The sequence below is a fragment of the Anguilla rostrata genome, chromosome 7, assembly GCF_018555375.3.
Source record: "Anguilla rostrata isolate EN2019 chromosome 7, ASM1855537v3, whole genome shotgun sequence".
NCBI lineage: Eukaryota > Metazoa > Chordata > Actinopteri > Anguilliformes > Anguillidae > Anguilla > Anguilla rostrata.
In genome coordinates this window covers 13,146,572-13,171,922 of record NC_057939.1, presented here as the reverse complement: position 1 = coordinate 13,171,922, position 25,351 = coordinate 13,146,572, and the positions used below count along the sequence as shown (strand labels likewise).

The window sequence follows — 25,351 nt, the reverse complement described above, 5'->3', positions numbered from 1 at the left end:
TCGTTTCTACCAGCCACCTAGCTAGCTAACCAGATATAGCTTTGAAGGCATCTGGCTAATTAGCCAGACAATGTTTTTGTTGTTGGTTGTTACTCACTAGCTAGACATTAAACAGCCCAGTTAGGCAGCAGACTAACATATTTCAGATCTAGGTTACTGCAAAAATGATTTTATTCAGACAGGACAATGAATATGAAACACGATATTAAACCCGGTCAACATTTAACGAACACAACTGTCTGTCAAAAATAGGTGACACGCCCACAAACACCTTAGGCTTGTCTGCAGCTGCTCAGCAATGGAAACCCATTTCATGAAGCTCCCGACGAACAGTTCTTGTGCTGACGTTGCTTCCAGTGGCAGCCTGGAACTCTGTAGTGAGTGTAGCAATCGAGGACAGACGATTTTTACGCACTACAAACTTGAGCACTCGGCGGTCCTGTTCTGTGAGCTAGTGTGGCCTACAGCCAAGCTGCTGTTGCTCGTAGACAATTTCACTTCACAATAACAGCACTTACAGTAGACTGGGGCAGTTCTAGCAGGGCAGAAATTTGACGAACTGACTATAACTGTGCTCCGTTGAAAGTCACTGAGCTCTTCAATACAAACCATCCTGTCAATGTTTGCCTATGGAGATTGCATAGTATTTGTCCATGCTTTCTTTTGTGCAGCCTTCAACCACTTCAAGTCTTCCATCCTTCCAATCAAGAAAGACGTTACAGCAGTGTCCTCCCAACAAAAGTTGTTATCGAAAGTAGCAATGATGTTACGTTAGAACCCTTTGCCTTCAAAATGACTCCACCATTCAGACAAACAACAACACAAACATACCTTAGCTGCCTTGCAGATTTCTTTGTTGTGCGTCTAAAATGGCTAAAGGAGATATTTCTGATGAGGTTTGATATAAGATAATTTAACTGCATAAGGAAGGTAGAGTCAGAGGAAAAAAAGTGAGTTTCCAAAAATGGATTTGAAAAACAAATTATTGCAAGATACAGAGAAAGGGACTCCTAATAACCATGCAAGGACTGGTAGACCACTGAAACTATTACCATCCCAAAGACATTACTTAAGATTTTATCTTTGAGAAATAAAATAGATTCAAATTTTATTTTTTATCTTGCTTCAGTTCTGAAGAAATGCACAGGTGTTTCTGCCACTCCTTCCACTGTGAGAAGACAACTCAATGCTAAGGGTCTGAAAGGACGTATAGCTGTAAAAAGCCACTACTGAGAGAAGGATATAAACAAAAAAGAAGAAAAATAGCTTATAGTACAATGGAACTGGACACTTGAGTTCTGGAGCAAGGTCTCAAGGATCGGTTAGTCTAAATGTGAGATTTTCTGAAGTCAGAGAAGGCAGCATGCACACTGCCAAAGCAATGAAAGACTCTAAACAGGGTGGAGGATCAGTGCAATTTTTGGGTTATATAACAACATATGAAGTTGGTGATTTGGTTTCAATTGAAGGCATCATGAATGCTGATAATAAAAAGAAATCTTAACATTTTGCGCAATTCTAGACAGTGTTTGATTGGGAGCAAATTCGTTCCACAGCAAGATGATGACCCCAAGCACGCTGCTAAAAAATCAAGCTGCTGGTCTTCTCAGAACAATGGACTGGTCACCCCAGAGTCCAGACCTCATTGAAATCATTGAATGTGTTTGCGATTACTTGGATTGAGAAAAAGCATAAAATGCGTCCAACTTCTAAGACTGAACTTTTACAAGAAGCATGGGGAAAAATTCCTGCAGATTTCTTTTAAAAAGCAAGTCTCCCAAAAAGAATAGAAACTGTAATAAAGGCAGTAAATACTGAAAGATTCGATATTGTACATAGTTGTGGAGGTTTTTGTGTAATTTTGTATGAAGTTGGTGATTTGGTTTCAATTGAAGGCATCATGAATGCTGATAATACAAAGAAATCTTAACATTTTGTGCAATTCTAGACAGTGTTTGATTGGGAGCAAATTTGTTCCACCGCAAGATGATGACCCCAAGCACGCTGCTAAAAAATCAAGCTGCTGGTCTTCTCAGAACAATGGACTGGTCACCCCAGAGTCCAGACCTCATTGAAATCATTGAATGTGTTTGCGATTACTTGGATTGAGAAAAAGCATAAAATGCGTCCAACTTCTAAGACTGAACTTTTACAAGAAGCATGGGAAAAAATTCCTGCAGATTTCTTTTAAAAAGCAAGTCTCCCAAAAAGAATAGAAACTGTAATAAAGGCAGTAAATACTGAAAGATTTGATATTGTACATAGTTGTGGAGGTTTTTGTGTAATTTTGTATGAAATATTTATTTTCTCTATTATTGGCTGACATTGAAAATAAATTTTACTTGCACTTAATGGCTTTTTTTACCTGGAAAGTAAATAAAAAAGGGTGGTCTCTGACATATTTATTTATTTGTGTCCCTTGTCACAGTTCATTGATCACTAAAGTCTATCGAAACCTTAATTGTCCTCTGGTCCCTGTACTGCAGGTATTACTTTCACTAGTGACAAGTCAATGCTATGGGCCTGAAAGCATGAACAATATTTCTCAGTGTAAGGGGCTGTGCACCAGAGCCATTTGACTAGTTTGAAGCCAATGTTCTACTGCCTTGATTAAAATTACATTTATAATGCTGCCACTTCACTTCTGAGGATGGGGTGAGGTTGACTCCCTTAGGCTTAAATGGGCGTCTTTTGGTTTGTTTCATCCTTGCCAGGTATGTCAAACAGAATTCTTCAGAATTCCTTAATAGCATGCTGTATTGTCCAGTGTTGGCCACTACACTCTTGAATGACAAGATGATAGTAGGTATCTTTTCCCACAGCAATCTCAAGACATTTATTTGTTTCTCTGTTCCTTATGTCCTGTCCCTGTAAAAGATTCCAATAATATTGTCTTAATACACAGAGGAACTTTCCACGAGGAAACTGTATGAACAGTGCATTAAGTCAAACATTTGACTGACATGACTGTTTTGGTCAATGCATATTCATTGGTACCAGGAGTCATCTTGATATGCATTATATTATCAAAGTAATATGCAGGCTACAACTTCAAATGTACAATATATCTGATTGCATGAGTCACAATGAATAAATAATCCAAATTGTTATTGAGATAACCGGCATAATCACCTGTTTGAAGTCCCAGTACATGTGGAATCCTTTTTCCTTGGCCACTTTACAGTCATAGAGTGATGGAGTACTTTCTGTGCCAGTATCCACCAAGCATCGATTTCTATTGTATGTGTGAGATTTTATGCCCCCAATGTAAATCTGTCCACTTGTGAGGTAGTGGCAGTGCTACATGAAAAGAACACATTACCTTACATTACTTCTGAAGCTTAAAACTGTGATGCCCACCATAATGTTTAACAGCTTTTATTAAAGGGTATTTTAATACATTTTTGTTTTATGGTGTAGAAATTACAGTATTTTTATAGGCTACATAGCCCCCCAGTTGAGGACACCATGATGCTTGGGATATATTAATGCTATTTAAATGAAAGTAGTCAGGTTTAGTACTTTGTTGCATATACTTTGCATGCAATGAATGCTTGAAGTCTGTGACTTATAGACATCACCAGGTGCTGAGTGTCTTCTCTGGTGATACCCCGCCAGGCCTGTACTGCAGCCATCTTCAGCTCCTGCTTATTTTTGGAGCTAGTCGCCTTAAGTTTTCTTTCAGCATATGAATCAATTGGATTCAGATTAGGTGACTGACATGACTTTTCCATTTTTAGGTTTGAAAAATTCCTTTGTTGCTTTAGCAGAATGTTTGGGATTGTTGTCTTGCTGTAGGATGAAGCCCCATCCAATGAGTTCGGAGAAATTTGCTTGAACTTGAGCAGATAAAATGTTTCTGTACATTTCAGAGAAAAACTCTTCTTCAGGGCTCCAAAACAGAGTTTATTGCTTACGTTGCTTATAAACTTAAGCAATCAACTCTGGGACCCGTAGATAGATAGATCGCTTGCCTAGATTAAGCTATCACCAGAACTTAAATTGCCCCAATCACAATTTGATAGGCCGCATTCTAAGAGACAATATATTATATTGAATTAGCTGTTTCTCTTTCTAAGGCCATAATCTAAACACTAGATATCTGACAGGGTTTGGATAGTTGCTTTTGGCTTCCACACTTTGCACTTGCCATCATTCTGATACAAATAAATCTTGGTCTCGTCTGTTCACAGGACCTTTTTCCAGTACTCAACAGGCTCTTTTTCGTACTTCTTAGCAAACGGTAACCTGGCCCTCCTGTTTTTGCGGTTAACTAGTGGCTTGTCCCTTCCCATGTAGCTTCTTTAGTTCTGCTCATGAACTCCTCAGTTGACAGTAGTCATTAACACGTACACGTCTGGTTCCTGAAGAGTGCTTCTGATCTGTTGAACAGGAGTTTGGGGTTTTTTCTTCATTAAGGTCAGAATTCTTCTGTCATCAACTGTCGAGGTCTTCCTTTGTCTACCAGGCCCTTTGCAATTACTGAGCACACCAATGCTCTCTTTCTTCTGAAAGATGTAGGCCTAGTAAACGGTTGATTTTTGGTAAGCCAAAGGTTTGACTTTCATTGGCACAGCCTGGTCCTCATGTTGACTGCCAATGACAGACTCCAAAGGCAATCAAAAGCCTACAATCAAGACTGTGCTGAGTGCTGTCTTATACCTGCGTTAAGGAAGCAACTGAACACACCTGACTGTTCAGAAACACCTGTGAAGCCATTTGTCCCAAACATTATTGGGGATGGGGCAATGTAAAAGAAATGCTGTAATTTCTACATGGTGAAATTAAAATGTAAAAAAAAACACCCTCTAATAAAAGCTGAGAATCTGCATTTGTAACCACATGTGAAGTGTTTGATTACAAACCTAAAATTGTGGAGGTAAATTGAGAAAAAGAAATTACGTATATTTGCATGATGTTACACATAGGGGAATTGTACAAACCTGAGGAATAAAGAAGTGACACCCATAGAGAATGGGTTTGTTTCCAGGAACAGGTCCTTGGTCAATACAGAGGTCCTTCTTAATCTCATTACTCAGCTGTTTGGTTTAAAGACAAGAGTGGAAATAATTCATTTTTAAAGTTTAAAATTTTCATTTAAAATGTAATTACTTGGGGGAATTATTTACAGTGCTTTCCAATCCCTGTGCCATCAAGAAGCTGGCTGTCCAAACAAATTTTTGTTAGCATATATAAGGAATAACTGATCCATCTTGACAAATTCAAGGCAGAATCCTCTTGAGGCTGAGCCCAAGGTTTGCCACACTGGAATTGTGGGATATCTAGTCTTGCATAATGGTGGAAAAAGATTCAAACAAAATAATGCCTGCTGAAACTGCTGTCCTAAACATATGCTCTCCTAAAAACATGTATCTCTCCATTTCATACTGAAGGTACTTTCAAGGGAAAAAAGTGTGTATTTCAAGGATACAGTAAACACTATAATTTACTCACAGCACCATAGCCCACTAGGCCATTCCAGGGGTCCAGCAGTGGATAAACATTTTCCAGGTACCACTTGAAGGGTTTACACTTCAGCCTCTCTCTGAGTTTCTTTCTCTCTGACACATCCCCAATGTCAATCCCATGATCCTGATGGGAAACAGGGTAACAGAAATCTGAGGTAAAGGAAATATATTTTTGAAAGTCAGATGAAAATGACTGATGACTGATAGGATGCTGATGTCGAGTGCTACACACTTGGGAATGTGAACAGTTTCAATCCAGCAGGACAGTTGTCATGGCATTCGAGGCTCACCTTTAATGGAAGGTTCCAGGCGATTTTGACATTGTCCTTGTACTCATCCATCCAGACCTCAGCCACCCTGAGGGCATTCCTCTTCATGGTGACGCTATAGTCGGGCAGGTAGGGTTTGTGGGCCCTCTCAATGTGGGCAATCTTGGAGCATGGCACTACCTCTACGCTGCCCCCACACAGCCACACCTGGGGCAGGGCCCAGACAAGGTAGAGCTCAGAAGGTTTTTTCTGACTGGCACAGTACTCGTCTCCCACAAATTATAACCCATGCACATTGCAAATATTCATGTGATCTCAGTAGCATTAAACATAAACTGTGTAAATGGCAAAAGCTTCACTTACTCGAATTCCCAGCTCTACATTTTCTCCGCCATAGATTTTCATCCCACCGTCCAGCACTCCAATTTCCCCAAAGAAAAGTCTGTCAACCACTAGAATACCCATGACGGCGGGACTCCTAGCAAAGAGGAGAGAGATGGCAGTGGTACGTCAGTATCTGTATTCTTTTTTCTTTTTTTAGATAAATAGCGTTGCATCTTTCAACACGTCAACTGAGTAATACACAGTACATACCTTACCTACAGTCAACATATGGAAGTAAAATTGAAATAGCCTTAAATGTCAGAAATATATGACCATATATTTAAAGCACAATTCCTTGAGAACATAAAATGTTCTAAATCATGAAACATGAAATAACAATGAGCATAAAATGACAAAATAAAATATTATAAAATAATATAAAAACAAAGTTAGAAACATTAAAATAAAAGCATGTGTCATTAAAACAGTAAAACCAAAAACAAAAAAATGAATAAAAGCTAGTTGAAGGCAAGATTTTAAAAGTCTTGAGTTTCTTTTTAAAACAATAGTTGCCTGACAGATTGATGGTGCATTCCAAGCCTTTGCGGTCACAGTTCCGCCTTCTCGCCACCAGAGGTCGCTTGCTCCATGTCTCTCGTATTTCCCGTCTTGTCTTTCCCTTATTTAGTCCTCATTATTGTTTCATCTTGATGTGCACGTGTCTGTTCATTAGGTTAATGTCACCAATGGCCTTGCTGTGTATTTAAGGTTCACCTTTGGTCTCTGATTGGTCTTCGTGTTTTCTGTAGCACTGTTTGCCAGCCTTTTGTACAGCTTTCACCTAACTGGGTTCTAATACACCTAATTCTTCTTCATTGGGGTCCACCTGCCTTAGCATCCCCTTGAGACATTTGCCATGACAAGTACTGTCCCATTGAGAGCGCATTACAATAATCAAGACAACTAAAAACAATTGCATGTGTCAGCTTCTTAACATCTTTCAGAGAGAAGAATGGTCTGGCATGCAATATTTCTCAAATGGAAAATGATTGTCTTGATTACATAGCCTGAGGCTTGAAACTTAATTCTGAGTCAAGTATAACACTTGTATACATAACATTTCTCACTTCAGATTTGACTTCAGTAGCTAGATGTCCAAAATTGCTAAGTCTTTTGCCTTTCTATTAGCTCCTATGAGTAGAATTTCAGTTTTGTCATTTAATTTACGCGTTTTTCAAATGAACAATATGAGAAAATGGCTCACCAGTCATGGTTATGGCATCAGGGTTATTTGGTGAAACAGATATATAAATACAGCTGTGTGGCATCTGCATGTGTGTATGGTCATGTTAATGTACTGGTTACTTACTTCCCTGGTTGTGACTCATCATTGAGCTTGTACCACTCAGGTCTGAAGGACTCATACATGCACCACAGAGCCCAGTCAAAAGCATCCGCTGCTGGCATATATCGTATAACATTCAGGTCGTCATAATTCACCCTGTCAAACACAGGGGACAGCACCACAGTCCGGTCTTCCTTAATTCGTGCCAGGAGTGGCTCTGCCCTACGGGTACACATTCAGAAAGCAATGGCTATTCAAATATACATAAGGCTCATAAATACTGTTTAAATTTGTTTTAAATTTTACCTGTCTTAGCCATGACTTGTGAAAGCCTGGACCAGCTGTGTCTGAACCTACCATTCCACATGGACCTCAATATGAGCATCTAAGATGGCCACCACATCCCCTGTTGCAGCCTTCCACCCTGAGATGCGGGCCTGCGTCAGTCCCATCTGCTCCTTGTGGTTCACCTTCTTCACCAGGTCTGGCCGCTCCTCATGGATGAGGCTGATGTAGGCATCCAGCTTGTCCTTCAGATCCTCTGCAGTGGATAAATTTGACCTCTTTATCAGCTGAACAGCCAGTGTATTCAGTAATGAAAAATCATGTTAAGGGCCAGAACAACTGGGGGAAAACTATAAGGTTTCAGTTTTTTATACATATGTTTTGATGAAAATATGATTGATGATTGAGTCCAGTTTCATGAGAAGTATTTCTATCTTGTGATTCATAATTCTGTGACATGGTGTCAATACTGCCACATCACAGCCACAAGCCATGCAGAGGTAGAGGAGACCAAATCATACTTTGACCACAGGAATCCAGACAATTTAGCAGGGGTCGCTCGAGCAACTAAACGCTGCTATCTCTGCCGACTAAATTCCTCCCATATCCTTCGGGCAACGCAAAGCCAATGGTGTAATCCTGCAACGCTTTTACCGAGCAAGTTACTCATGGCAGCCTGTGTTTTATAGTTTTCATACACAACAACTCCCAACCCAGATGAGCTGAAGTATTATGTGAATTGTATAACAACAACAACAACAACAACAACAATAGTAGTACTAGTAGTAGTAGTATTAGTAGTTTTGGCTTTACATTTAGCATCTTACCATTAGAACTGTGATCATCTACCAGTATAATCTCCTTGAGCAGGTGAGCAGGTGTCTTGTCTATGATACTGCGGATGGCTCTTTTGATGATGGACAGGGCTTCATCCAGGTAGATCAGCACCACACTGATAGTGGGGAGGTCCTTTGGGTATTTTTTCTCCAAGCATCTGTGGGTGTGGGGGTGTTTAAAGGAAAATGATAATATTATTATTTTCTTTCTGCTACTCACTAAATTGGGCATGTTAGGACCATGCCAAACACTCCTCTGGACCATATGGGCTCAGTTAACAAACACCTGAAAATGCAAACTTGAAAAAGCATTTGAAAACTTGCATTTGAAAACTTGAAATAGTCATAATTTTCACCATTTCAGATTTCGTGAAAATACTAAAATCACACCCCAATCGACAATAATTGTTTAATTGTGTTGTATGTGTAAAATATGGATAAATAAGTCCATAATGTGTAGTCTACTTACGTTAGTTAATGTGTTCATCCACTAACTAAAACAAACCCACCATTACAGCTAAAGAAACTAAAACTAAATTTCATTTAAATAACCCACAGCCACTCTCCACACACACACGCACACACACGCGTAAACACACATTTTGACCCAGACGTAAGTGCTATACCCGCATTGTAGGCCTATACACTGTATGTACTGTATACGTAAGTATGCGTGCGAGTGCTGTGCTAATGCTTTATGTGTGCATAGACATGCTACAGGACGTTGTATGGAGGTCAAACCTGTTTTGCAATTTTTTATTGCTACAGTATAATCAGATAACATCCTATAAATGTATAACTTGCCAGAAAACAAACGTTGCTTGCTTTAGTACGATGCTAAAAATGAGCCACTGTCATTGTGCGATTTTTAGGCTGTAGTTATCTTTTTTCCTCGACAATAAGAATCAATATTTAGTGGTATTTGTACAGTAAAACTAATTACTGTACGCATTTACTCATATATATTTTTATGAGATGCAACATTTTATGATATATGTACTCTCAAAATGCTATACGTGCCAAAACGTCTCAATTTAAAACTTAACGGCCAAGATAGCAAGCACCGTTTTATTTATTACTTTTTCTGCAATTTCACTTCTGAAATGGCTGTAGAATTCTAGATCACAGTCAGAGACATAGGCCAAACCTTAGGCTTACTAAAATCAACCATTAGGAAAACACCATGAAACAGAGCACTGGTGAGTTCAGTAATCGCAAAGGGCTTGGAAAGCCAAGGAAGACCTCTACAGTTGATGACCATTAACATTTACATCAACATTAAACTAACTGAATGGTGAAATTCTAATTTCATTTAAAAAGTATAAGCCTGCTGAAACTATAGTTTGTAATGATGCCACAATTGTAAGTAATAAAAAAGCATAACCATCTTTCATTATCTGGGTTTGGCACCATTGCACATGCTGTAAATATAGGAGGAGTTCAATAAGACAATAGGGCTGGGCTAGTTCATATTTACTCAAGAGACTGAACCAGGATGTACCTGATCCTGCAGTGAACATATTTGTGTGGAAAAGTCAGTGAACCACAGTCTAGGCATTCAGGAGAAAATCTGGCTTTGGTTGAAAAGTTTTCTAGCCAACTAGAATGCAGCCAAGATATATATATATATATATATATATATATATATATATATATATATGCTGGTAAGATGTGGGCTACACTACATGGCCAAAAGTATGTGGACACCCCTTTTAATTTGTGGCTTCGGGTTCAGCCACACCCATTGCAAACAGGTGCGTAAAATCAGGCATTCAACCATGCGATTTCCATAGACAGACATTGGCAGTGGAAGGGGTCAAACTGAAGAGTTCAGTGACTTTTCAGCGTGGCACTATCATAGCACGCCACCTTTCGAACAAGTCAGTCCCTCAAATTTCTGCCAACTTCTTCCAGTCAACTGTAAGTGCTATTATCGTGAAGTGGAAACATCTGAGCTGAATCAATAGGCTCCTATTGAAAGTGTGGATACCTGGCCACTAAAGCGAACCAGATCATTTCAGATAATGATGTATTCAAATATAATGGAAATATGTTCAACAAACTGAGCAAGAAGTTTGGCTGTAACACAGATCAGCATACACAGGGGTCCCTGAGTTTGAGAACCACTCTAGCGTCCACTCTAGATTCCGGCATTTGCTCACTGGGATGTAACTAAACGATATTCTGGCAAATAAACTGGATACATATGGTCGGCATGTGTAGTGTAGCACATGAATGCATTTACCATAAATTAATTTTGTGGGCAGCTTAATTTTCGGTGATTTTTTGGTGATCTTTACCTCTTATGTCTGGTGTCTGGGATCTGCCTATTCAGGGGCAGCTTGTTACTCAGGAAGGCGTTGTACCCATATTTCTGATACAGCTCTTCTGCCTCCTTCTGCTCCTCCTCCGAGAGCTCCTCCCCCCACTTTGTGAAGAGGGCTGAATTTGGATACAGTTTCTTCACCACCTTCTTCTCCAACTGCACTGCTGACTCCTCCTTATTTTGGCTCTTTTCATGATCCATTATTTGAATAGATTTCACTGTGAGGAAAACAACACAAATGCACAATTAATCTTTAGATGCCCAATTAAGAAATACAGCTTATTTTATTTTAATTTTTAATTGTAATTTAAAAATATTACTCTGGTCATTCACCAAGATGTTTTAAATGAATACGCTGCAAGTGGTTTTGATCTGATGGCCGTTATATGAAAGAATAAAATTCTATTGGACAGTATCTTTAAGACTGGCATCTTTTCACCGCAGATTGATAAGAAAAAAGCACCACTGAAATGAATGGTGACTCTTTTGCCCTGGAAAAACAACTGTTTTGTTTTTCCATTGTCGAGGAGCCCATGCAAGGTACTTTCATTAAAAGATAAGGCATAAATAGTATCTGGAAATGTGATTTATGGCATGTTGGTGAAAAGACACAGTCCAAGAGAACACTTAAAATATATGAGGGGATGCCGTAAAGTATTTCAAAAGTAATGTTACTTTATTGTCTGATCCTGTAATTAATTATTCTGTAGTTCTTCTGCAGTGGCAAGATGACAACAGAAGGTAAGCGTAGCACTGCCCTTAATACGCACTTAGTATTAATTTTATGTACATGGCAACAAATTGCCCTTTACAAGGAAATAGCACCTGGCAGTATGCCCGAGACATGTTTGTTTGTCGTCCTCAATAGTCTGTTAGGTTCTGAGTCTCGGGTACCTACTGTACGTGCACATTTGTGCTCCGAGTCTTCCCTTCAACTCAGCTGTCTCATTTTTACTGTTCTGACCATGAGCCATTTATGAAAACAAATGTGCTGACATGATTCAGTTAATTTTTGTGTCAAATTAATTAGCGTTTAGCTTATCATTCCACTTCATTTGTTTACCACTGACCATTTGATTGCTGGGTAGCGGGTTATCTGGTTTGACATTGCCTTAGGAAGTTGTGAAGAGAGCACTGCGGTTACATAGTTGGGACATAGTGAGGTACAGCCTCCTCTGTCACCCACATCATAGCCCACTCCTTGTTCGTTTAAGTCCTCTAGACATATAAATAACCACTGTTGCATGAATAGCCAGCATATATCCCTATTTAACTATAGAATTACTGGCACATTATACCAGTATACTGTATTTATTTTTTGTTAGGCTATGAAATTACATTTCTTCTTTAACTACTCTAATCCAACTTTTTGGCAGTCCAACTACTGCAATTACAACTGCTGCTACTACTACCTGCTACTACTACCTCCAGTAATTACCGCCTACTACTACCTCTAATCATAATAATAATAATCATAATAATCATAATAATAATAATGTAAAAACAAATATTCAGAATACTAAAATGAATTGGATCTGCTAGTCACCAATGTTTTTTCTCATTTCTAATTCTAATTTCTTTGACAATCATGTGAACAGCGCTGGCATGTACTTCTGAATTTAAAATGCCCGACTGCATCAGGATGTGGAATGCATTGGGGCAGGCAACTTCAGGGCCCCGAGGAGCTACACATGGGGAACTCACCCAGATTGTTGATCTGGGTCTCCATCTGTCCCAGCCTCCTCAGTGCCTCCTGATTCCATGCGGTGCCGTTCGGATAGGCGCGCCGCAGACCTTCTCCAGAGGAGCACGTCTCTCTCTTCATAGACAGTACGTAGAACACCGCTGTGGTGGCTGCCAGCAGAGTGACAGCCCCACGGAGAAAGCCAGACCGTATCATCTTTCTGTGTGTGCCCATGTGTGTGTCTTTGTCCGTATGAGAACTTTACAGTGTACAGTCCCTGAGGCTCCCCCAATGCAGGAGCCTGGAGGCGTACCTGCCAGTATCGGGTTTGTTTGATTGCTTTTATAATACGGTCTTATCACTCATGTGGGCAGGTCTTTTTCTAGGTATATGATTCTGATTGCAAGATTGCAGGCTTCAGCCTTACCATTACCAGCCTTACTGTTTTAAATGCCCACTACATATTATCTTGCCGTTTTTGTCAGGCAAACTGTTCGTAGAATAACGGTTTGAAACAATATTGCTGGTTGTGGATTTTCACATTCTAGTCAGATGAAATTCTACCTCAAAATGTTTCGAATTATTATTTGCAATTAAAGTATTGTTCTCAAGTCCATTAGCATCAAGTCACATGAGCCACAGCAACATATCAAAGACAGGAATGCAAATCATACATAAATTGTAAGTCCCCACAGTCCACACAGTACAACAGGAGAGAGCTAGTGTCAATTGAAGGTGTTTTCAAGACATTATTTTCCAGAACATTTCCAGGGCATTTTATGTGACGAACATCTGTAATATATAGAGGGGGAAATTGCGATTGCAGACTAGGGTGGGGGGTAGTGAGGGATGAGTGCAATCATTGATGGGGGGGCACCGGGGCACCTGTGGCTTTAGCCGATGACGTTAAACTCAAAATGTTTTTCAGGTTTTCACATTTTCCATGACTCCATATCTGGAAAACTATTTTTTTTTTAATTCCAGGTTTTCCAGGACACGTGAAAACCCTGCCTGAGGACAGTAGGCCCGTGTGGCATGTCATGGGGAAAAGCTAATATTTTGGAAACCCAAGGATGCCCCATTCTTTCTTTTTCCACCCACTTTGGAATTTATCCAACTACCTAACTTCTGCTAAGTTCTCTACCTCAACTTCTTCGTACAAATGGCACAGGGAGAATGTAGGCACCTACATTGTGAAACCCTCCCTCCCTGGCTGATGCTAGGGCCAATTGTGCACTGTTCAATGGGGCGGCCACCCACAGTCAACATTTGCACGGCTAGGATTCTGTTTAACTGTGAAACACACCACTCCACTGAGAATGCTGATCACACCATTCAGTAGTTCTTTTTTATTCACATTTCATCACATCATTACATATGATACGGTTAAATGCGAGAGTGTTGGGACTGTGGCACAATTTTTGTTTTGGCTCTGAACTCATATTGGATTTGAAATAAAACGATGATTATCAGGTTGAAGTACCAACTGTCAAATTTCATTTGACGGTATTTACATCCATATTGGGTGATCCATGTAGGAACTGCATAGTAATAATACACAGTTTGTCCTTTTTAGGGAAGAAAAAGGAAATTGGGCAACTGGCTGCTCAGGTGTTTCTTGGCCAGTTGTGTGTTTTTGTATCATTAGTTCATGCACAAAAAAGCTAACACAAGTTCTAGAGTTGAAGTCTAGGGTCTGTTGCTGTTGTCTGTCAAAATGACCAAATAAGTGCCAAAGCCGGTAAAAGAGCCCATCCTGAGAATTAAAAACCAGAATAAATAGCCAAAACATTGAGTGTTTCAAATTCAACAGTTTGATACATTGTTAGGAAGCAAGAACACATTGTTGAGCTCAGCAATAGTAAACAACCCAGGAGACCACAGAAGACCACCGTAGTGGATGACCAAGGGATACTTTCAATTGTGAAGAAAATCCCCTTTTGAACTGTCCAACAGACCAAGAACACTCCCCAGCATGTAGATGGAGATGTGTCAATCACTACTATGAAGAGAAGAGAAGACTCCAGCATAACCACAGAGGGTTCACTGTGAGATGCAAACCACTGGTAAGCTTCAAGAACAGAATGGTCAGGTTGGAGTTTGCTAAAAAAAAAAAAGTACACCAAAATGTAGCGTTTTTTGTCATATGGACAGATGAGCCAAAATAACCTGAGCCAAAGTGATAGCAAGAGGGAAGTGTGGAGAAAGAAAGGAACTGCTCATGATGCAAAGAACTCCCACCCATCGTTTGTGAAACATGTTGAAGGTAGTGCAATGGCTTGGGCCTGTAGGGCTGCCATGGGAACTGCCTCAGAGCGAGTGAAATGAACATGCATTTCACTCGCTGAAGGCAAAACACCCCAGAAACCAACAGGAACTTAAGACAGCTGCAATACAGGCCTGGCAGAGCATCACAAGGGAAGGTATCCAGCGTCTGGTCATATCTATCGTTCGTAGACTTCAGGCAGTTTTCAAATGAAAAGGATTTGTGACCAAGTACTTTTCATTTGATGTTTTTTTAATGTAATTGCTAGCAACATAGCTCAATAAGCACAATGTGAACATTTCATGGCACGCATATTTCTAATGTAATATACCTTAAAACGGTAAATAATCCCTCTGAACATAAAAAACATCTAAGAAATATAGTTGCTCATAAACAGCTTGTTATAATTCTGGGACTGCAGTTGGGTTCAAAATGAAAACCAGCATACACCGAAGGGCCCAGTATTCCCTAGTATCTATGTACGGATTATTAAATACTAGGGAAGGGATGAAGCAAGCCCAGTCTGCAAATTATGTTTATGAAATGGATAGATCCGGTCCATTGTTTACATTCTAGCCATTGCACATCATTTTAATATTATATCACGCAACAAATTTTGCAAGTGCAAACAATACTGTATATTTATGGCTACATTTGCCTGTACAAACATTAAGAGCAAAGTTCCGGAAAACGGAATTAATTAAACCAAATTTATTCAGCAGAAGGACAAACTGCACAATTCATTAAAAACATTGCTTTTAAAGTTGTTGCCCTTCTTTGGTGAATCATTTTAAGATATAGAGACACAACTTTATAAAAGCGAGATGACACTCAAACACATGGTATATTGTAAATATTGGCATGGTTAGGGGGTTTGCTGCTTTGCATCGCACCTAGCAACACGTGCCTAACAATCATGATATGCCACCAGTTCTGCTATATTGCGTCATAAACCTTATCCTGAATACATATTTCATCTGATCTGCTCACATTATTGCCACATAATGCTTCTCAATACTGCGATATACTCACAAAAAAAAAGCCGGATTATTGCAGTGTGCTTATAACTCCTTTGGGCTAGCACACTCCCACTCTAAGTAGGGTGGATTCAGCAAATGTGGGACACTTTTTGGTAGATTCAGTAGGAGACTATCGAAAACTTTTTTTACTTGCACCAGTGATGTTTGAAGACGTCAGTCCAAAAAAACAATTGTTGAATGAGAGTAACTATTGTAGCAACAATTCAAGAATGTTTTTTTTGATTGGCTGTTGATTCGTACATAGCAGAGTAATGCAAAGCTTAAGTGTCCCACTTCTGCTGATGTCCCACATTTGCTGAATCCACCCTACATTTAGCATGTAAAATGCATGAAATTCTTAAGATTTCGGAGGGCTCTACGCACTAATACTTTTTTTGTGCATATATGCCACAGAGACAAAAAGTCATTTTTGATAGTAGGCAGGACAAAGACTTCTGAACACCAGGATATCGCGTTCAGCTGTGCACACCAGACGGGAAAGGTAATGGAGAGCAACAACGAGCAGTGACGTAAATTGATTGGGTAATTTAAGGTTATATTTTCAACATTCAATGAAATACACTTGTGTCTATACTGTACCTTTAACATGAATGAACAAATTGAGCACCCATAAGCAAACATAAATCCCAGCCTTATATTTGGAGACCCAGAACACGAACTGACAGGTTTGTATTATATATGTAAAACTGACCCACCCAGTCCACCCAGACTCCCTGTGACAAAGCCTTGTCATTGTATTTTAAACCCTAAATCAATATTGTTTTATGTAGCCTGTCACTCAAATTTCATTGCTCTCCAAGTCCTGAGAACAGCACAAAGGACAATTAAATATTATGCCAGAAACATCCTACAGTTTAGGTCAAAATGATTGACAGACATATGATTGATGGGGTCATGACCTTTATCATTTATGATTATGATCAGGGTTATGACCGCATCAACCATATGTCTGCAATGAGGGATCTGGTCCGGCACAATGTGTTAGTATCATGGTACAGGGACATTTAAATGTAGGAATTAAGAAATCATAAATAAAATCATGACGGTCATGACCACATCAATCAAATCTATCAATCATTCTGCCACAAATAACAAGATATTTGACATGTATTTTATTTAGCTGACATTATTTTTTCCTGAAAGCAGCAAAGTTATTATCAGCGGTCACTGTGGTGAGCTGCCAATCGCAAGAGAACTTGAAGTGAATATCCATACAGAAAGGACAGAGCACACTGCATCTAAGACAACTCCGCTGTCTTCAGAAATGACACGCAATTTCCTTTTTTGAAATATGATTAAGTATCATTTTCCAGTTTTAAATTTGAAAAAGTATCCTCATCTTGCGGCGTAACGAACACCTAAAATGCGAGAAAAATTGTGATTATACAGGGGCTATAGTATACACTATACTATAGTATATACTATATACACTATATGTAAATGAAATGAAGAAAAAGGTGTTCCGAGTGGTGAGACTGGAGCACTCGTTTGCTTAAGCACCAAATTGATTTGCAGTACATTCAAGTGAAAAAGGGGGAATTGTATGGGGTAGCTTCAAGGGGTTAGAGTAAAGGCAAATACAATTTTTACAACAAAAAGTTGTTTGAAGATTTTTTTTTATTATTAGATTTGACATGTAATGTATATACAGGGGAGTGGCAGAAGGAGGGTGTGCACAGCGCAGCGCTGCGAGGGGTAGCTCAGATGTCCACGGTCTTGGCTGGCTTGGTCTCCCCCAGTTCGGCCTCCAGCCAGCGGAAGCGGCGGTGGCGGCGCAGGACCTCGATGGCCTTCATCTCCACGGACGAGGGCACGATGCCCAGGTCCTCCAGGCCGGGCAGGCCCGGGTACTTCATGTCCGTGGTGTGCAGCTAAAGAGGAGACAGTGGCACATTTGTCAGGTGAATTCATGCAGGCGCAGAACAAGGCTAACAGGACAGTGTGTTTGGAGCCAGACACTGAGGCTAACAGGACAGTGTGTCTGGAGCCAGACACTGAGGCTAACAGGACAGTGTGTCTGGAGCCAGACACTGAGGCTAACAGGACAGTGTGTCTGGAGCCAGACACTGAGGCTAACAGGACAGTGTGTTTGGAGCCAGACACTGAGGCTAACAGAGCAGTGTGTTTGCAGCCAGACATTGAGGCTAACAGAGCAGTGTGTCTGGAGCCAGACATGAGGCTAACAGGACAGTGTGTCTGGAGCCAGACACGAGGCTAACAGGACAGTGTGTTTTGAGCCAGACACTGAGGCTAACAGGACAGTGTGTCTGGAGCCAGACACTGAGGCTAACAGGACAGTGTGTCTGGAGCCAGACACTGAGGCTAACAGGACAGTGTGTTTGGAGCCAGACACTGAGGCTAACAGGACAGTGTGTTTGGAGCCAGACATGAGGCTAACAGGACAGTGTGTTTGGAGCCAGACATGAGGCTAACAGGCAGTGTGTTTGCAGCCAGACATTGAGGCTAACAGAGCAGTGTGTTTGGAGCCAGACATTGAGGCTAACAGGACAGTGTGTTTGGAGCCAGACACTGAGGCTAACAGGACAGTGTGTTTGGAGCCAGACACTGAGGCTAACAGGACAGTGTGTTTGGAGCCAGACACTGAGGCTAACAGAGCAGTGTGTTTGCAGCCAGACATTGAGGCTAACAGAGCAGTGTGTTTGGAGCCAGACATTGAGGCTAACAGGACAGTGTGTCTGGAGCCAGACACTGAGGCTAACAGGACAGTGTGTTTGGAGCCAGACACTGAGGCTAACAGGACAGTGTGTTTGGAGCCAGACACTGAGGCTAACAGGACAGTGTGTTTGGAGCCAGACACTGAGGCTAACAGGACAGTGTGTCTGGAGCCAGACACTGAGGCTAACAGGACAGTGTGTCTGGAGCCAGACACTGAGGCTAACAGAGCAGTGTGTTTGCAGCCAGACATTGAGGCTAACAGAGCAGTGTGTTTGCAGCCAGACACTGAGGCTAACAGAGCAGTGTGTTTGCAGCCAGACATTGAGGCTAACAGAGCAGTGTGTTTGGAGCCAGACATTGAGGCTAACAGGACAGTGTGTTTGGAGCCAGACATTGAGACAGACAGCTGGACACTGAGACAGACGCTCTGACATCGAGAAGCACTCACCCGGTCTATTTTGTCACGGGTAGTCCACGGCTCAAAGGGGTTGAGTTCAAAAAACCTTGCAGCCATACTGCAATAAGGGCAAAGGATGAAAAAGCAGTTTAACATTCTTCAATATACAGAAGTTCCATTCTTACCGTTCTCTACCAGAAAGCAAAGCATTAATATCTCATTCCTCAAGAAAGTACTGTTTTTTACTGTTCTTTTTTTTTTTCTTCCAGCAGTATTCCAAGTACTGCTGACAATCCTGTTCTCCCAGTACCATGTTCACGCTCCATTCGGGCTCAAAGGACAGTCAGAGCAGGTAATGAGGAGCCAGGAGGTGGAACGGACAGCCGAAGCGGATACTGAACGCAGCTGTGCAAACACTCCCCCCGCTGCTGAACACTCACTGATACAGAGGGCGTGGTACCGGGTAGGGCACGAAAGGCCTGTGTGCCACGGCGTACAGGTACTCCACCAGATCGTGCAGGAGGTATCTGTGAGGCCTGTGGGAGGGGGAAAGAGGGGACATGCATTGTGGGAGCAGGTCTCAGAGGTTTCAGAACAAAAATGCATTCATATGAACACTGCACTATTTACATCAATGACATGTATTAATTCAGCATAATAACAGATTACGAGGCCTCATGTAAATGCGGCAAGTATGTATTGTCCACGCTACAGGCCATACAGAACTACAGGAGCGCAGCTAACAACTAGTAGCACACATATCTGCTGCATCATTGTGAGGAGATAACTGACGCCTGGTGGGACGAAGCGCAAACTCCCTGCCGTTTATGCAGACTACAGTTCCCTCTGCCAACTGAACAGCCCACCAGACAGATCTCTGCTTCACTTCAGGAGCCCCTTTCATATTTTATGTTCATTCAAACAGCGTTCTCTGGGTATGAGGACGCAGGGGACAGACACTGGCTGAGCTGGAAATCAGTTTATATGAAGGACAGAACAAACACTTGGGTTCACTCCCAGCCTTACCCTACTAAAGCATAGGTTTTCCCATTGGATTCTGGGTCTTTGATGGCGTTGACAATGGCCTTGGACACATCCACCACCTACAGGAAGAGACACACAGCCAGCCATTCTGGGTCAGGTCCCTGTACCAGCTGTGAAATGTGTGAAGCGGCGTCGGGGGGGTTGTGAGGGGGGTCAAACACACTCACGTAGACGGGCTGCTTGACCGTTTCCTTCCCCAGGGCGATCAGGGGCACGGCTCTCCCAAACCAGCGCATGTCTGCCCGTGAGAAAGAGACAGAGGAGAGAAAGAGAGATGGCGGGGGGGGGGGGGGGAGGAGGTTCAGCAATCAAAGAGGGATGGGTTTTTCAGAGCTCCAGTACCTGCACTCACTACAAACACACATTTCAGAACAGGCTACATCACTTGCATGTTGTATGAAAACCAGCAATTGAAGATTGGTCACTGATATGCATCTGATATGACGCCAATGGCAAAAGGGGGGGGGGGGGGGGCTGGCAAAGGGCCGGAGGATCCATCAGTAATCATTCAGTCAAGTACAGTACTTGTTCCAACTTCCAACTAGACCCTTTCCACAGTAACTGGTGCATGTAGCCCGCAGAATTATGCTTTTTATTTATGTCTGGATTTACATAAGCCTTTAAAATACAAAAGGTCAAAAGGTTCAGGACAATAACAGCCAGGCCTCCTCAAACCACCCCGCTGTACCCCCCCCCCCCAAATGTCTGTGCCAATTTCTTTTGATGGGTGTGACAGCATGCACACGGGCAGTTTGCTGTACAAGTGTGACTATTTGCAAAAGGATTAAGTGAAATGTTTGCGTGTGAAATTTGTAAATTGTCGCAGTGTGAGAGTACAAACTGACTGACGCACTTGCAAAGTGGTTGAAGAATCTGTCTTCCCTCCCGAACATCTCTGCGGGCTTCATGATGACAGCATCAGGGAACTCATCTCTCACTACTCTCTCCCCTACTGCCTGCAGAGTCAGAACAACACACATTATGCCAGTGTACACTCAATAAAACAGGTGATGCTGCATTAATATATAGTCAAAGTAATACTGGAATTAATGCAAGTGACATGCCTGTCCAGATAGGGCAATGCAGGTCACAATACCTGTGGAGTCACATTAATAGAGGTAATAATGAGTCAGAGTAATTTGTTGACAGCAGGTAGAGCTGGGACGCAGCTCTGTTTCCTGAAGGACAGGCTACTGTACCTTGTTCCTCAGGTATCTGGAGGGGCTGCGGATGTCTGCGTTCAGATGGGACATGTGGATGAACTTTGTGACGCCCGCCTCCCGGGCTGCTCTGGCGATTTCCCGGGGGATGTTCTCGTAGATGTCTTGAAAGCTGTAGTTGCTGCGCGGGAAAAGAAAACAAGGCCCAGCTGACCATCGCCCAGCGCGCGGCTCACACGCACACACTTTCATAAGTATACCGTCTACAGAAATGTTTCAGACACAAAAGCACTTTTTTTTTTTTTATCAATGAAACATATGTGTATTCCAAAATATACCACCAAAGAATAACAGACAACCTAGTAAAATGTATGGTATGCACTGGTAAGCTTTAAACCTACCTATGGAATGATTTACCATGCAAATCTACACATCTGGTGTATCCAAAGAAAATCTCATGACTGTACAAAAGGTTTTTCAGCATTTTTGTGAGGAGTGGAGTGTTAAAAGAACCTCTCTAAATTCAGTATGATATTATGGTCTCACAAATTTGATTCTGTAACCTGATTTTTGTTGACGGGGTGCAAACTGGATTGAATATACACATTTAAATAAGTCACTGTTGGTGCAAAACATCATACATTGCACTACTTGGACCAACCAAACTTTTGCCATCCTAAAAGGACAAAAATGACTCCAAAAACCAAAGAATAGCATTTTCAGCAGACAATAACACAAAAACACAGAGCATAACATAGGCACGGCCCTGCTTTATCAGCGTACAACAGAACTTTAAAAACATGCATTTCATTAATGAAGCTATAAACAGGTTAGATCACTACCACAATAAACATTAGTAACATATGCTTTTAACAAAAATGAGCAAATATTTCCTTGAAACGTTTAAACCTACTACAGCTGACTACAGGAGAAGGAATATCATCTCACTCAAACAGATTTTTCAGCGCACAAGAATGGAAATAACTACATTTCGCAGACAACCAAAAACACACACACACACACATTTTGCACATCACTATTTCAACCTACAGGGTTCAGGTTTGGCCATGTTAGTGTCAGGTAATATGTTTTCTACAGTGTCCAGTCTAGACCATACCTAGTCTCCCATTCTCTGCCCACCAAATTGATGACCACGTTGGAGTGAGCCATCGCTCTCTGGATGGTCTCACGATTTCTGGCATCCCAGTCCTGAAACACATGAGAGGTGGGCATTAAGTGCCATTCTCTCAAAATAAAATCAGCTAACATCACAAAAAAAAACGAAGGGGAAGAGTATCCTAACTTCACCTGTCATACAAGCCAACGGTTCAAAACTTTGCACTCTCTTTGCTCCTTAATTAATTTAACAAAATTAAATTGACATTTTGACACTGTGCCTTTATCAGGGTTAATGTAAAGGAAAAAGAAAAGGAAATTCTCTGTGATTTCCGAGCAGCACAAGGCTTCAAAAAAAGCGCAACATTTACAAAAAAAAAATGCTTTTGTTTATTTACCAGGAAGATGATCTGACCCAGATCTCCCATGGGTCTCAGGTACATGATGTCATACTGGTCACACCGGTGAGGAACAATGACCTGAGAGCCCATGCGCCCTGTCGAGTGAAAGCGCTCGTCAGTCACACGTGGACAGCACTACAGATGCTGTGTCACATCAGCGGTCCAAACTGACATCTGAAAGGTCTGAATGTGGGCCTGTAGCACAACCAAACGCTAGGACCACTAAACATTAAGTGTAAAATTACCTGTGCAATATCAGGTGAAACATATAGCATCACGCACCAAAGCAAGGCATAAGCTTATATTTTACATTTACAACAGGCCTTACCTTCTTTAATGGAGAGACACTGTTTGTATTCCTCAGGTTGGAATGCGCAGTTGTGTACTGGCAGCCTGTTCCATCCTCCATAAATTGAAGAGGGCAGACACAAGCATGCCAGTACACAGCTATCTGCTGCAGCTTTTTTCACCTTGCATTCCAAAAGGTCACCTGAGCAGTTACGGCACTGGAGAACTACACAAATAGCACAGCTGGTTACAGCAGACAGGCAAGCCTCTGACTGACCAGAAGAGCCGCCATCATGTGATCAGATGGGCAATAGCCTCCTACCAGAGGCCCTCCCTCACTGGGCTATGCCATGGAAAATTATCACCTGCCCTGCTGGACTCCCACCACACTGAGCACCAGCAGTGTACAGATTAAATTTTGTACCTTGGGATGCTTCACTCTTCTGAGATCAGATGTTTCAGTTGGATTTGCCACCCCAGAGCAATGTAAAGAAAACTTTTAGCATCTTATTCAGTTTTGGCACACCCACTGTGTATATAGACGCAAGAACTCACCTAGATGATTGACTACATATCGGCCAAGGTAGCCGGTCGCCCCAAAAACGGTAGCGGAAATCCCACTAACGGACGAGCGACCCCCTTTGCCGCGGGGGATGACAGAATGGTGGACCTTCCTCTGCTGGACTGTCGCGGGCACGGCCGACAGCACAGCTGGTGACCCAGCTTCTACAGGGACATAGAGAGCCAAAGGAAGTTGAATGAAAAACAATGAGCCTTCTAACGTTACTCCAACGTGATCATGTCATAGCTGCCAATCGTCTTCGTAGTGACAGCCAAATTAAATAAGAAAATGAATAATATGAATACAGCTCGTCACACAATCGGATCAGCATTAGCTAACATTGAATATTTCAAGGATGTTTGTTCAAACAGCGGTTGGCAAACTTGAACAGATGGAGTGGAAGTTGAATGAAAAACAATGAGCCTTCTAACGTTACTCCAACGTGATCATGTCATAGCTGCCAATCGTCTTCGTAGTGACAGGCAAATTAAATAAGAAAATGAATAATATGAATACAGCTCGTCACACAATCGGATCAGCATTAGCTAACATTGAATATTTCAACGATGTTTGTTCAAACAGCGGTTGGCAAACTTGAACAGATGGAGTGGCACTCGATAACTGGATATCTAACTGTTTAGCTAACGATACGTATTGGAATGAGACCTTACATTCCCCCAGTCTGGCAACCACATAAACTCCAAACAGTACAGTAAAGATATCTACGTTAACGACTGAAATCCGGTTTACACGGAGGTTAACTAATTTTGTAGCAATGGATAACAATTATTTTCGAGACGCGTTAGACATAAATGCTAGCAGTCAACCGCAGGGTTTGTGATGGGTATTAGCAAATATGCATATCATAGACAGATAGCTAAAACTGTGTAATCGGCAATACTACAAAATCACAAGAATGAACACCAAGAATTAAAGTGGTCGGTAACTATCCAAATATCGGGTTAGCGCTAGTGTGCTTGCCTGCTGTAGCACCAACAGGTCACCGCAATGAGAGGGTCATAACATCAGGCCTCATATTAGGTGGTCGCTGAACCCAAATCCTAGTTATGAGGTTTTCCTAAAAATGACCACCGCAAATCCTTTAAAATCTTTGTTTATTTTCCGCGCAAAATCATACATTTTGGCCAGACTTACTGGAAATCCTGGGAAGGACACTGCCAGGTCGGCGGCAGACGAAAGCAACAGCCGCCATCTTTAACAAATTATAGACAAAGTACGGTGGCGAAGGAGTGCCTAAAAGACCAAAGTAAATCTCGAGTTGATCTACAACGAACAGTCTTCTCTTCAATTTGTTGAAATGTCAGTGGTTGACAACCTCTTCAAAATTCCGAAAATATTGTCAAATTACCCTTTATTCTGCCTCAGATGTTTGTGAGCATTTGATGCATGTGCTGTGAAGGAAACGCTTGATTTGATGTAATAGTTAATTTAATCTATAATACATTTGTGAGTACTGATATGATAATTCTGATATTTCATGTTTTTAAGAAGAAATCAGTGGAGGAAAGTGTACATGAGTGTTCGCATGAATTGATTAATCAAGCATAATGACTTAATATTTAAATTAAGGGTGTAATGGTAGACCTATTCGTTTAGTTGGGACAGAAATAACTACAACTGTTTATTGCCTTTTAGTGGGTGATAGGCTTCTGTAGTAACCACTTTCTACCGCTAGAGGTATAAAAGGGCAAAGAAGGCAAACAGTTGTTAGAGTGGTTATAATTAGATAAAAAGCACCTCGTGGGCTTGGCTTGTAACTAACTAACTCTTGCTCACTAGCTCACTAGCTCACTCACTCACTCATTCACGTTTAGCAGGCTGAAATTTCTTCACAAGAGGAATC

General features: G+C 41.4%; 3 protein-coding genes across 3 annotated transcripts in view; 1 reads left to right on the top strand and 2 right to left on the bottom strand.

The window, feature by feature from the left end:
• The window catches only part of LOC135258571 (adenosine deaminase 2-A-like), a 230,085-nt gene that overhangs the window by 34,411 nt on the left and 170,323 nt on the right, over positions 1–25,351 (top strand). The window lies entirely within an intron of this gene.
• Positions 2,617–12,849, bottom strand: LOC135259047 (probable polypeptide N-acetylgalactosaminyltransferase 8). The gene is made up of 11 exons (XM_064342902.1): positions 12,558–12,849; positions 10,828–11,071; positions 8,519–8,685; positions 7,764–7,947; positions 7,431–7,628; positions 6,101–6,215; positions 5,759–5,944; positions 5,455–5,592; positions 4,944–5,039; positions 3,133–3,300; positions 2,617–2,868 (listed from the first exon to the last, which is right to left on the bottom strand). The coding sequence occupies exons 1-11, from the start codon at positions 12,769–12,771 to the stop codon at positions 2,734–2,736; spliced, it is 1,845 nt and encodes a 614-aa protein (XP_064198972.1). The 5' UTR covers positions 12,772–12,849; the 3' UTR covers positions 2,617–2,733.
• ndufa9a (NADH:ubiquinone oxidoreductase subunit A9a) lies at positions 17,443–24,754 on the bottom strand. Its single transcript, XM_064342900.1, has 11 exons — positions 24,643–24,754; positions 23,481–23,651; positions 22,635–22,732; positions 22,238–22,329; positions 21,160–21,301; positions 20,814–20,916; positions 20,128–20,198; positions 19,943–20,019; positions 19,357–19,452; positions 18,968–19,034; positions 17,443–17,714 (listed from the first exon to the last, which is right to left on the bottom strand). The coding sequence occupies exons 1-11, from the start codon at positions 24,698–24,700 to the stop codon at positions 17,544–17,546; spliced, it is 1,146 nt and encodes a 381-aa protein (XP_064198970.1). The 5' UTR covers positions 24,701–24,754; the 3' UTR covers positions 17,443–17,543.

Coding starts and splice junctions, on each gene's coding strand:
- ndufa9a (XM_064342900.1), bottom strand. CDS start 24,700: ATGGCGGCTGTTGCTTTCGTCTGCCGCCGACCTGGCAGTGTCCTTCCC. Junction 22,330..22,634: donor TGGGTCAGATCATCTTCCTG/GTAAATAAACAA, acceptor CATGTGTTTCAG/GACTGGGATGCCAGAAATCG. Junction 19,453..19,942: donor AAAACCTATGCTTTAGTAGG/GTAAGGCTGGGA, acceptor CCCCTCCCACAG/GCCTCACAGATACCTCCTGC.
- LOC135259047 (XM_064342902.1), bottom strand. CDS start 12,771: ATGGGCACACACAGAAAGATGATACGGTCTGGCTTTCTCCGTGGGGCT. Junction 7,948..8,518: donor AGATGATCACAGTTCTAATG/GTAAGATGCTAA, acceptor TATCCACTGCAG/AGGATCTGAAGGACAAGCTG. Junction 3,301..4,943: donor GTCACTTCTTTATTCCTCAG/GTTTGTACAATT, acceptor CTTTTCATGTAG/CACTGCCACTACCTCACAAG.